The sequence below is a fragment of the Corvus cornix genome, chromosome 4, assembly GCF_000738735.6.
Source record: "Corvus cornix cornix isolate S_Up_H32 chromosome 4, ASM73873v5, whole genome shotgun sequence".
Lineage (NCBI taxonomy): Eukaryota > Metazoa > Chordata > Aves > Passeriformes > Corvidae > Corvus > Corvus cornix.
Window position 1 is genome coordinate 28,958,849 of NC_046334.1, and position 14,052 is coordinate 28,972,900.

General features: G+C 42.3%; 1 protein-coding gene across 3 annotated transcripts in view; it reads left to right on the forward strand.

Annotated features, from left to right (window-relative positions):
- Positions 1–9,752, forward strand: part of ELOVL6 (ELOVL fatty acid elongase 6) — a 77,341-nt gene extending 67,589 nt beyond the window's left edge. For all 3 annotated transcript variants that reach the window (XM_039550735.1, XM_039550734.1, XM_019293396.2), the window contains 2 exons: positions 5,030–5,181; positions 7,116–9,752. In XM_039550735.1, the coding sequence (XP_039406669.1) occupies positions 5,030–5,181; positions 7,116–7,540 (577 nt within the window). In that variant the 3' untranslated portion in view covers positions 7,541–9,752. The remainder of the gene's footprint in view (positions 1–5,029; positions 5,182–7,115) is intronic.
- Positions 9,753–14,052: the final 4,300 nt, after the last annotated feature.

Genomic DNA, 14,052 nt, shown 5'->3' on the forward strand with positions numbered 1-14,052 from the left:
GTTATGGTACAAGCAGGCTGCAGTCAGTGTGGTCATCTCAGCTGCTTTCCCAGGACCACTGTCTGCTCGATGTGGGTTTCACAAAGGAGGATGTTGTGCTTTTTGCCATAGCCTTGTGCTCCCAAGGCACAGACTCACCTGCCAGGACTCCTGTGAGTAACCATGTAAGCAGGTCAGGGCAGAATAAAATTTTTTCCCTTTTCTGGACTGGGAGCTGGAGCTGGACCTGTGGGAGCTCTGTCTGGGTGGCCGGCTGGCTCGCTGCTGGACTTGCCCAGCACACCCATAGCACAGTGTAGTCCAACACCTCAGAGACTGGTTGAACCAGCTGGCTCCCAGTGGTTTGGGCTGTTGAACAGCCTGTGAGGCCTGGGAAAGGAGGGTTCTGCTTGAAGTCCCTACCAGCCCGTAATTTTGTGCAGCACAGCTGGTTCTTGTCTGAGGGCTCCCTGCTGCTCTCAGCTGGTTGCTGGGTACTGGGTACAGAGGATGGTATGCTTTCAAAAAGATACTCCACTACCGACCTCCAGCTTGTAGCTAACATATTTTTCATTCTTCCCTAGCCATAGTCAAGACTCCTGTCCCCTTCAATGCCATCTTTATCATGTTCTGCTTATACAGATTGCATGATTTGGTTAATTTTTTTTAAAGATTTAAACCAGAGTAGAGGCTTTCCACTCTGTCCTTTAGGGCATGTTGCTATATTCTATGCTGAACTTTTAATTTGTTCTTATTTGGAAGTCACATTCCCTGCTCAATTCTGCAGTGTTGATCCTGGACTGGGGTGTCCATAGGTGTCAGGAGGCAAGTGCAGGGGTGGGTGTCCCTAGAAAGCAGCCCTAGCAAAAATGGGCAGTGACCTCCACTGCAAGGAGGAGCTAAGCCTGCTACAACGCCAGCTGGGGTTGGTACTGAAGGCTTGAGGTACCTGCTGCTCACTTGGGCTTTTGAGAAACAAATACTTCATTCCCTTCTGGCAAGTGGGATGGAGACAGCAGAAAGTAGCAATAGGCTTCAGACAATAACACCTGCACTGTCTTTCCATCACCCAGCTCTCCAGTCCTCAGTTTGCCTCCTTCTTAATTCTGCACCTAACCCATGCATGGGATGTGTTTTGAGGCCCTCTGAATACTGGATTTCTGTGGCCAGGTTTTGGTAGCAGGAGGACCATTCCTCATCCCCCTCCTCCCCTCATCACTGGAGAAGAGAAGGTAGAGAATTCAGGAGTAAAGTTAAGCCCAGGAAGAAGGGAACATGGGAGGTGTTTTTAAGATTTCACTTTTATTTCTCTTTATGCTACCCTAATTTGATTGGTAATAAAGTCATTTCCCCAAGTTGACTCTGTTTTGCCCATGATGGTAACTGGGGAGTGATCCCTCTGTGCCTTTATCCCAACCCAGTAACATTTTCATATATTTTCTCTCCCCTGTCCAGTTGTGGAGGAGACTGATAGAGCACCTTTAGTGGGTACCTGGCATGCAGCCAGAGTCAACCCACCAATGCCTGTTTGAAAACAAGTTTGAGAGGGAAAAGTATTAGTTTGTATTTTACTCATGGATATATTTTGATCATACTATGGACAGTAAAATATCAATTGGGCTTTTGTTAACCTACCAGAGAAGTCACTGCCTGAAGGGAGGAGAATGTAGGACATTTTGAGCCCGAATAGATGAGAAAGCTGCATTAGATGGTGCAGATTATTTCTGATCAGTCTCTCTAGTTGTAAAAGACTGTACTTGTACAGTAATTCACTGCTACCTTATTTTGAAAATCCCTGCAGATGATTCCCACCAGACAGACTGCTTTGGTAAGCAGTTCATTTCAATACCTCACAAAAGCTACAGCAGAAAGCAGGGTGAGGACAGAATGAAGCAGAAGTTATTTACTGAGTAAGCAATGTCATCACTCTGCTGCACATCATGTCTTTGCAACATAGAAATTTGTTGGTTGACTTTACCTTACAGAACAAACAAGATTAAGTGGCAGAGGCACAAAAAGCAGTCCTAGCTCTCTGGCTCCAAGACACATTTGCAGGCATGCATCAGATCTTTTTTCAGTCTTGTTGGCAAGGTAGTGTTTTGGCATGCAGCACTTCTCATAAGCAGCTACCTACTCGTGGTGTCTCTTTAGGTAATTGAATCAGTTACTTGGAGTTTGCTATCCTTCTTTTTCATAAAGCCTTCCATCGTGAATTGTGTGAAAATGTAACTTGGTTTCTACCAATAAAAAGTACAGATTAGTCTGACTCACACCATGTAGAGCTGTAACTGGAGTCACTTCTAGAGTCATGGAACTAGAGGAAGCCACCATCCTGTGGAACTGTAGAAAAGTGTGTGAGTGTGAATCAGTGTGGGTGTGCACTCCAGGGAGAGCCCTGCTGTAGTTGCTAAACAGAAAGACAGGCAGAATTACATCAATATAATCTCAAAGACAGCAAAGGGACACTGTAATCCCCACCAGGCACAGACTCTGTGGCTCTGTTAACAGTCTAGATTAAATCCCTGGCTGTCCATACTCAATCACACTTAGATCATTGTTTGCCTGTTGCTCGAACAAGTGTTCTTCTCATTTGCATTTGTGTTCATGGCACAGAATTCTCTTTGGTTTTAAAACTTTAGTAACAAACAGTTTTTTAGAAAAGCAGTACAGCTTCTTTACAGAGAAAGATGTATTGCTCACAGCTATTCGATTTCATAATTTAAAATTCCTTTTTTCCCTCCCTTTTAATGTCAGCACTGAGATACTTACTAATGGGAGGACCAGTGTATCATTAGGTATTCTGCCTGCTCTTTCTCCACGCAGTTTTGCAACCACCCAAAACATAGGAGCAGGCAGCAGCATGCCCTGGCTAGCCTGAGGAGTTCAGTGCTTCAGGAAGTGATCATATCACATCTCTGTCAGGATCTGTCTTCTTGGGAATGAGAAATGCAGCTCCTGAGAAAAAAAAAAGGAGCATGTTTTAAACACCAAAGAGAAGACACAAAATAAGTTGCACCTCATTTCAAAACTCCTCCTGCAGGTTTTGGCACTCTGCTGAGCTAAAATGACCGATGCCTGAAAGATGGGAGAAAAGTGTGCTGAGAGGGCATTTCTGGGAGGAAACAACCCTACATGGGGGGGATGCACTATGGGCTGTGTAGATGTTGAGAGCACTGTGCTGTCTCCTCTGCATGCAGGGGTGGATGAACGTGAGAGACTGCAGCAGCTCTCTTGCTTAAGCCTGGGAATATGTGCATTGCTTTGGGCAATGCTAATGGGAAATACAGACTCAGCTAAACTTCTTCAGCACACCTGTACCACAGCAGGGTGTTTTTTATTTGCACATAGCACAAGAGGACTCATCTGGTAGTAGAGCCCATGAGCAAATACCACTGTGCAAATAGCAGATAATAATAGTAGCTTGGTAAGTGCCCACAATTGTCTGAATTTCCTGATGGCGCAGTGAAACCTCAGGCATCTAAAGGTAGTGGTGCAGGAGCCAGGATGCAGCACTTCTCCATGGGCATGACCTGGCCATAGAGCCCCCACTGACAGCCCAAAGAGCAGCAGGCACTGTGGCACTCCACTGGGCTGCAGATTCTGTGCAGGGGACAGGGGAGAGCACTCTGCATTGTTCCTTAGCAGCAAGGTGTATCAATGCTGCAGATTTGGAAATCTAAATATGCTCTGCATATTATATATAAATTAGGTCAGCAGTTTTTATGTTCAGTAGGCTTACTAGAACCATCTAGTCTGACCAAGTACCATAGAAACTGCCACAGAACTCAGCTTTTGAAGCTGCCTTAATGGTTTTAAAACATGTTTTTTAAAGAATACTGACTTCACAAGACAAGGAAAAGTAACAGAGAATCTATAACTTCAGAGGAATTGTTCCTTCTTCCACACATTTTGCATAAATGGTAGCTTGCATTACCCACACGTGTTTGTACACCAGTTTTAGGTGGCTTGTTTTGCCTGCTGCCATGTAATAGTCACAAAAGACAGCGAGGCAGAGTGGGAACCAGGATAGGTCAAGGTCACAAAGAAGTTAGAGGGGAGATAAGATGGAGCTGGGTAGAGGGATGAGGACATATGATGTAGGCATATTTAGTAAGATACACTCAATCCCAAAATAGATTCTGTCTGTCTTTGCTCCTTTTTTTTTGAAAACTACTTCCTTCACCAAGTATTCATCACACCTTACGAAGCGCCACCAAGCTACAGTGGTAGACAATGGGCAGGCATGTTCTTGCCATAAAGCAGTGAGGCATTTCCTTCTGCAGAGATCCTTGCTGGTGAGACAGAAGCCTTTGTTCCTTACATGAGATGGATGTCAACCTATCCCCTCTGTAATTGCACTAATTAATACCGTTACAAATCTCTTGATGTTTCTCATTTACAGAACACTGTTACCTTGCATCTCACTTTGATGAGGTGAAGGTGAATCTGCTGTTTACAGCTTGATTTAACTACTTGTTTCCTCTGTTAGCAATGACCTGTGGAGGGATGAAGTCAAGCATGTGCACCAAAACACCAGCTCTGAGATTCCTCATCAAAATCTGTGTATCCTACCTGGGTTTGGCTGTGCTCAGAGCTACTGCAGGTGTAACAAATACAGGGAGAAATGAGAGAAAACTCTGAGGAAATCCGAAGAGGGAATGGGTCCTGATTATGTTGCAAATACAGCATTTTATTGACTCATTTCTTGTCGTTTCACAGCCATCAGCATCAAAACTCTGCATGTTGTTTAGAGCTGAAATAGATGTTTCCCTGCTCCTGAAAACTGAAGGATCATTCCTGTAGTAATGAAATAAAAAACACTGATGTTACCATTCCAGACTTTCATCAGGGGATGTGGCTGCATTCCATTTTACAAGTCTGAGTTTAGAGTAACTTCCCAGAAGCCAGCAGAGTTTCTCCAGCTTTTAAGCTGTCTCAAACTTACTATTTCAGCACAATTATGGCCTTTTTCTCATAATGATTTGGAGTGATGGCATGTAGATTTCGAATGTCCACTGACCTTTCTTAATTTTCTCTTTTTGTTTTAAAGTATATTCGGTGCTGTTCGAACTGGTGCTTATATGCTGTACATTTTGATGACCAAAGGCCTGAAACAGTCAGTGTGTGACCAGAGTTTTTACATTGGACCTGTCAGCAAATTCTGGGCATATGCATTTGTGCTAAGCAAAGCACCCGAACTAGGTGAGTTCTCTTTCTCTCATATGCATATATGTGTTTTTAGAGAAGAAATGTCCGTGCAGGAAGCACAAGAAGGGTCTCATCACCGTCAAAATCTCATTTCAGTCTCAGAAAAACTGAGTAAGTGTAACCAACCCCAAACTACGTGTTTTAGTCTCTAGTGGTAAATTCCAGCTTGGCTGAAGTTAGATCAATGTGCAGTTGAATAAGACCTTTCTCAGCCTGGGAATAAACTGCAGTGATTATACACAGCAGGGCAGTCAAGAAGGAAAAGCAATGTGGTCTGTACCTCTTCCTGAGCTACTTGTAGGCAAATAGGAGTGGCATAATCGGCAGTCACATGCCCCATGGCTACAGAAGTGAAGGGTGGGCTATAGCAGCTGTGTCAGTAAGAAGCTTTGAGTCAGGCTCTTCCTCCATTCTGCAATTTTCATTCTTTAATACACATCTAAGTGTACAGTTATGAACAGTAAGGTGCTTCCTCCCTAGACATGGAAAGTTGTGGCTGTCTGCTTCCTCCAAGTAGAAACCAATTTCCCATAATATCCCTAGCTTTTCCAGTCCAGATTTTTATAAATTTGTATCTCTGCAGCAGTTTCTTGATAAGGATACTTATGATATACATGTGAAAGCCAACTAGGAAGTCAGTCTTCATGTGTTCTCATCTGTGGCTTATTAGTGTAAGAAAGGGTTGTTTTAATGGAAGGGAGCAGCCCACCAGCTTTCATTTAAGGTTATGCCCTTATTAAACCTCAAAGGACTGCTGCTCTCACTGTGTTCAGGTGTACAGCAAAAATAAGACTTTACCTTTCAGCAGGTAATTTGATTCAGCAAATTAGAGGACAGCAATTCATCAGCATTAAAACTAGAATAAGACAGACACCAGTTGCCTTGCTGTGTCAGAATCCCTTGGTTTCCTGCTGCTTAAATTGCTGCAAATGCACAGAAATTTAGTTGCTAAAACTGAGGAAGAGCTGCACAGCAATAATAAACTGAACATATGATTACTTATTAAAATATGAGTCAACATCTTGCAGTTAATGAAGTGAACAGTAGCATTATGGTTTATTATAGACCTTGTGAAGACAGTGCAGTTTTGCTTCCATCCATGACTAATATTCATGACTTAGATTTCCTGGGATACTTACACATCAAACTAAGTCCCCAGGTTCAGATCCCAGGGATCCTTTTGAAAACAGTGTGTGTATAACAGTGGAAAACAAGTAGCATACATACATATCAGTATAGCTAATTGAGATGCTCATTGCAATCATGAGAAGCAGAAGGAAGAAAAAAACCAAGAGGAATAATATTTACTTTTCTACAATAGTAAGATGGATTTGCAGAAAAGAGATGTGTGTTTCAACATAACCCAAATTTCTTTTTGGGAGCATCTCTTTCATTATGGTAGGATGCCTATGCAACAGCTTTTTTGTGTATTAGCTCAAAAGGCTCTAGTGATTTTAACTAGGTCCAGTTTGCATGTAGACATTTGAATCAGAGGACATTGTGCTGCTTCCTCTAGGTTTTCTGCTCTCTGTCAAGCTGTATTTCTCTTCTAGTCTCACAGTACATAATGGACAGTCTCACAGTTAGAGATAATACATGTACATCCACCTACCTCACCTCAGACTTCTGTGGATAATGTTTGCAGCGAAAGGCTATCAAGTAAACCTATGGAGTTTCCAAATGGAGTTATCCATACAGGAAAATGTAGATGCGTTGGTTTTCTAAAGATTGCATAGAGCTTAGGAGCCAAACTGGCTCTTGGATTAGACAGGCTCTCAGATCTAGAGGTAAGGTGGATTTCATGCTCTAAAGTAGTGTATTCTCCAGCAACAGCAAAGGGAAGAGAGCACTGCATTAATTACAGAATTGTTTGATATATTTCTCATTGCCTCCCCTCTTCTTTTTTTTGTGTTTTGTTTTTATTACAGGTGATACAATATTCATTATTCTTAGGAAGCAGAAGCTCATCTTCTTACACTGGTACCATCACATTACTGTGTTACTTTACTCTTGGTACTCCTACAAGGACATGGTGGCTGGCGGTGGCTGGTTCATGACCATGAACTATGGAGTACACGCCGTCATGTACTCGTACTATGCCTTGCGAGCTGCTGGCTTCAGGGTCTCACGCAAGTTTGCCATGTTCATCACCTTGTCGCAGATCACTCAGATGTTGATTGGTTGCGTGATCAATTACCTGGTCTTCTCCTGGATGCAGCAGGGCCAGTGCCATTCCCACGTGCAGAACATCATCTGGTCCTCTCTCATGTACCTCAGCTACTTTGTGCTCTTCTGCCATTTTTTCTTTGAGGCCTATATTGGCAAAACCAGAAAAGAAAGAAAGGTTGACTAGTGGTAGAAACAAGAAGCCATAGCTCAGGGTCATCAAGAAAAACAAAATTATAAGAAAAAAAGGCACAAGGAAACACATATATGTATGGTGCAGTTAAAACTTGGCAGCTTAGGGAAAGTTAGCGTGGTTTAACCCAGTAAGTTTATGATCCTATCATGGTGAGGACTCACTGAATTCTACTCTATCTCAAAGGACTGCTGATGAAAGACAACTTCCTTCTTGTACCTGTCTGCTCTAGAAAAGAAGGAGAAAAGAAAGAAGAGGAAAAAAGGAAAGAAAAAAGGAAAGAAAAAACAGAAGAAAAGAGAAATGGAATAATGTTAAGGGGAGAGAAAAAGTACATTAAATAAGCAGTGTGTTTCCCCAAGTTCAGGAGAGACTTTTATTTAAAAAAAAAAAAAAAAAAGGTTTCTAAATCCTTTCTAATAATTTCTCTGCGTTAAACAAAAAAAAAGCAGAGGTGACAAAAAAATCTGTCTATAATAACAACAAGATTGCAGAATTAAAATCTTTTCCATAGAAGGTTCATACCTTTAGCCAAAATGAAGCCCAAAAAGATGTTTCCTGCATGGAAACTGGCTGAACTCCACACTGTGGTTATGAATGGAAAAGAGAAGAGATTGATTTCTCTGCCAGGAGAGCAGATCTGGGACACAGAGTGACCTCCCTCAGAAGGCGAAAAGGAGCAGTACTTTCACAAGAGTCTAATGTGAAAAGATGCACTGTTGCAATACGTATCTCAGAGAGTGCATTTTCCAAGTGCATTTTTCAGTTAAAGGCAAGGAATTTCTGCAGCAGGATAAGTCATAGAGGGTTAAATGAATCAATATTTGCTAAATTACCAGGGGCTAATAGCGGAGGGATGTTCAGGAAGGAGAGGGAGACAACTCCCCTCACGAGATTTTTAGGAATTATCCATTACTCTTAATTTCGCCCGCAGCAACACTGAATTAAATGGGGGAAATTGGAAGAAATCGCAGTTAGCGAGAAGAGAGTGATTTATCTGCCCACTGTTTTCAGAACACAGCCCTGTGGTACAATCGGGACTCTGTGTTTTTGCAGACACAACGATGCCTGCCTGAGTTGGGAGAGGTGGCAGGAATGCTCGACATTGGGTATCACTGTGCTTCTGCATCTGCCTCCTGGGCAGTGCAAAGATGTTCAAAGTGCCCTCCTCTGGTCATGTGGAGATACTACTACAAAACATACTTGGAATAGGTTTTTCTTGAGATTTGTGTAGAAAAAAATAGTCTAAATGAAGTAATTTTGCTGCAACAGCTTGACTCTAAAGTCCAGAGAGAATTAATCCTTCATTAAATAAATATATATCTCTGCAGAATCTGTACTGTAACATCAGACTGACCGCTTAAGAAGACACTCTTTCTTCTCTGAAGTCAGCTACAGATATAAGGAGAAATGCATTTCACTCTGAACCTTAGAGAGTTAGTTGAGAACAGCCATATTCTTTCAAAGACAAGTAGATTGCATTATCTGTGGTATTCCAGTCCTTACGAAGCCAAATAAAATGTGTAAAAGTTCCTAGTATTTCAAAGACGCAAGTATGTAAACTTGATGTTAAATGTGTTAATGTAGTATTCTAAATTGTAACAGCTAGGTAGTTTAACTAAACAATTAGAAGAACTAGATCAACAAAATAGGGACTGCTGTTCTGCATAGAATATACACACACCTATAACTACACCCATATACACATTCTGTAAATTGTCAACAAGAAAAAACAGCCCAGTGGCAGAGAATCACATTTCCTGGCTAATGCAAAAGATTGTCATTATCTTTCTTGCTTTAATTTGAGATTGTACAGTACAGAGGGGGTTTTTTAATTATGATTTTTAGCTTTAATTGTGCTGTCATTCATGAAACAGAGCTGCTTTAGTATCCTGTTAAGAGATGACAAGGGCTTTCGGTGTCTCATTATATACAAAAGAAAAACAAATAAAGTTGCATTCCATATTATGTGAATGGTCTTACAAATCAAAACGCCTTTTCAGGCTAAAATCATAATTATAACAAACAGAAAATGAGTTTACATTTGTGTTATTTAAGTTATTGATGTGCTGACATTATTTTACGGTACAAAACATAGCAAAATGTGATATGCAGTAATGAAGCTATGATATTCATTAATAGGACTACTGTATACGTGAAAATATTAGACAAAACCAATTAAATGTGTAAACCATTTTGTTATACAGCTTGGGAGTAGATAATTATAATGCTGAATAAGCCTTTTTCCTCATGTTTAATTTTGCCCTGGCTAAAAAGCAGGTTAAGAAGACTGGTTAAGAGTGGAAAAGGCAAAATTAAAAGTCAACTGTAATTAGCTGATAAGCGTTAGTAGAAGCCCACCATTGTGCCATTTAGACCCTCAGTCCTGTGTGTCTTAAGTCTCTCAGATAGAGCAAGAGGGGTGGAAGTGGTCCAGTGTCTGGAGCTGAAGCTGGGACAGAACTCTTGGACTATCTGAAGTCAGTGGAGGCTTTGCTGTGCTTTGAACAGAGCCAGTGTGCCTGACTGCCTTTATCTGAGCAGAGGGGGAGGAGCCCTGCGCATCTCCTGTGAATTTGAGGCTTATGGCTCATGATTTAAATAGTCCCATAACCTTTATCAATGGCAGGTGACATCCCAGCATGGCAAGGACTTGCAGCCTAAGTTTACCACAGGCCAAAAACGGGGTGGGTTGCAAACAACCACCTACCCTGTTTCATACTCTGTTTTCCTTAATTGCATAGGATTAAAACCCCACATTTCTAGGTGCTGGCTGGCAATGCTGGCAATGCCAAGACTGACTTCAGCAGAGCAAGAAATTCCCCTGCTCTTTCCCCATCTCCCGAAACCCTCGTGGGTACCTCTGCGCTGTTCCAGCACCTGCTCCTCACCATGCCCACTGCCCTCCCAGACAAGGCTGGCTGTGGGAGAGGCAGCTTCCCTGCTGCCTGGGAAGCGGCTCCAGTGCAGTCGCCAGCCCGAGTGACCTCCTCAGCAGGCAGTGCAGGTGCACCCCTGGTGTGCAGGGGGAGCTCAGCACCAAATGCAGGGGGCATCCTGGCATGTGACTGGGCTGCAGACAAGCGCCCTTGTAGGAACGGGGCAGCAGGACCAGACATGTAAGGTACAGTGACAAATTAGGGAGCATTTATTGTCACGCTGGGAACTGGCTGTGACACTGCCATTTGCTTCAGAAATTGTAACATCACACACGCATTTACACAGGTCCTATGGCCCTACTGTACCATTGGGCTTTTCCTCTGAGGTTTTCCACTGGAGCCCAAGGTGGTAACTGGCATTAAAGAATTTGACAATAAGACGAAAAACAACTGACACTGATTTTCTTACTTTTTTTCCCCTAAAACATACATGCATCATATTTAGACATCCCATTTAACCCACCTGCATATACTTAAACACTGAGCTTTTCAACCCTAATATAATGACACCTCAACAGTACTCCAGCTGTTCCAACCTTTGAGCCACAAGATACAAACACAGATAATTGGGTCCTACTTATTTCCCCTGGTTTGAGTCTTGGAATCGTATTTTCAGATTTTTCTGTCCACTACCAGAACCCTTTTTTCCCTAATTAATTTAAAGAAATCTGTAATTCTATTGCATTCACACATGCCATGGGGAACTCAAACTTTATTTGAGACCTGTGACAGCCATGAGAGATGCTGGAAATGCTGTTATGGGATCCACTGTTAACAGTCAGGAAAGTTCCACTGGTGATGAGGTCACTCTACCAGGGTTTAAGTCTGTATTTTATGTTTTGATGCATTAATTCAATGTACTGAAATAAAACCAGAAAGGTCAGTATGGATTTACGCTTAGGCAGCTGCCAGCAGAATTTGGCTCTTCCTCAACACTACTTCTGTGTAGTGAACACTTTAAGGAAAATATTTTCAACTAGTTAGTGAAAGAACAAAAGCTTGGATAATTCTGCATCCTCTATAAACTGTGCCTGTGATGAGAAGGAAACCCCTCATTCTTACAGACCTTCTGTAACTCAGAGTCACAAATTATTTATGTCTGGGCTCACTGATAATGCCCAGCTAGGAGCAGCTGGCTCCAAAAGAGACCTCTCACCAGCATCTCACAGTAAAATGATAGGAGTTTTACTTGCAGGAGTAAGGGCCAAAGTGTGCAAAAGGAATCACTCAGAAGAGCCAGGCTAGGTAGTAGGAATAAAATACTGAGCACAAGTTGCAGGACAGACACACAGGGAGATTTTTTCCATATCCCAGGACAAAGTATTTCCAGGCTGAACACTCACTCCTTTCCAAGATGAGGAAAGGCCATGTGGAAGGAAGGTGGGCTGCACAGTGCCAGGTGCCCAGGATGGGGTGGCTGGTGGAATAAAGCTTCCATGTAGGGGTCCCTCCTGCAGAAGTTAATTAGGCAGTCACTCCCTGAGTGCAAACATGGGTCTGTGGATTTGTTTGGAGGAACATCCATGGTCTGATAACATGTTCAAGTCCTGGGTATATCTTATTTTTTTCTCCTGAAAGTAAAACCTTGGGACATTTTAGTTGAAAACGATGGTACCTCAGGGATCAATATTCAGGTGGTTTCAGGCAGTAAAGATTGTAAGAGACCCAATTATTGTGAGCATGAAACAGCAGCCTTTGTAAGCAGTGCCACATATAATGTATTACTGCTGTAATGTCTCTAGTAGTTGTAGCCTATCCTGTACTTCGGAACCAGAAGCAGAAGTATAACATCTTTGTATTGGAACCATAAACACAAACATAAAGTAATGAAAATGGCTTTGATCAAGGAAGAATCAAAGATAATTTCAGACTATACTGCATAAGTTCAGGACGTGTTCCAATGCCTGCTGAAAGTGAGATTGTTGGTGAGATGTCCAGTGACTTCAGGTAGCTTTGCTTCAGCCCGGTGGAGCCCAGTTGCAGAGGGTGATGCAAGTCCCAAATTCCCTTTTTGCTGAGTGGTGACATGAACCATCTGGGGCATTACTCAGCTCTGATGTGGGTCTTCAGTCATATTTTCCAGCCTAGCATTAGTGAGCCCTCTACAAGGGAAGAATTGTAACCCAGAATTGCCAGTGGGTTTGCACTGTTTTATTTTAATACATTTTCCATTCCATTTATTTTATTAAAAGCAAGTTAAAGGACAAGTCCCCCATCCTGCTCTCGTGAACGCTCCGTTGCAGTCAGTGCACCATACACAGGCTTTTGCTTACAGGGGTAAAGGCAGCACCAGGGTCTTGTTATTGACTTAATTTCTAGCGGAGCAAACATCACAGGGTAGGACTTGATTTCTTAAATTAAATCAACTGTACCAACACAAATAAGATTGGATCTGCACATTAACTTGACAGCTAAGGGGAACCAGGGCCCTCCCCAGGACATAATAATATAAAATGCTGCATGAAGAGGGGTTAGAGTGTATTTCCCAATGGGTATAAAATAATACTTCCCTGAAGCAGTGACCTTTCTGAGAAATCTCCTTTCTGTCCAGTCCTGGACAGCTTCAAACAGGCCTGCCTGCTGAAAAAATGCAGCTCTGATTGACTTATCTGCTTTCTCAAAAGGGCCACTACATGCTTTAGGCTTTTTGGAGCCTTAAAGCTCAAGCTAGATTTATATTCAGAAAAACAACCTTAATATGTGTACAATAACTAGAAGAGAATAGTATGATAAATATCTTTATTTTACCATTTTCAAATGGCTATTTCATTACATAAAAGGAAGTTTTTATTTTTATTTTTTTGGGGTATATTGATATTCCAAATAAAATTTTAACTTTTGGTTCAAAATAAAATCTGTCTCTGTGTCTTATTAATCTGTAACATGCATTTTTTTCTCTCTACTGCCACCAAGTCCATCTGTTGAAAAAGAGAAGTGGTTCACCAGGTATGAGACTACAGCATGACTACTGTGCCACTTCCCAGCAGATCTCTACCAAGTTCATATTTTTGTGACCACCACACAGAAGCATCATGTGGTTTTTTTCTTTTTGTGTATGTCACATGCATCTGTGTGATAAGCGTGCACATCTTACAGGTGCTTAAATGTCCTGATTGTACATGCTGAAATTTTGGAAATCCTAATCTTTGCATCTCTGGTAAGAAACAGAAACCCTGTCCGTCATGGTACCGTCTGTGCAGGGAGACCTTTGGGAGCAGGGCAGCACTTGCCAGTGAACCCTGCTAGCATTGTGCTATCACTGCCATACTGATGGCACTGACTGCTCTGCAGCATCTCTGCACCAGCCATTTTCTGGACAATCCTGTGTCCATTGTTCCCTGAACATCCCAGCCACCCATCCGTGTGCCGGCAGCACAGCTTGTGCAGACAAGCACCCCTGCTGAATGATGGACACAGCCATCCCCACTCTGCACAGCAGGAGCAGTTCATGGTTTACTCTTTTGCAGTTAAGCTAAAGCAGGCTGTAAAGGAAAAGAAAAGCTTTGTTGCTCTGTATACACAAAGCAATGAAGTGACTTGCATCTATCGCAGGACAAACCAAAATCT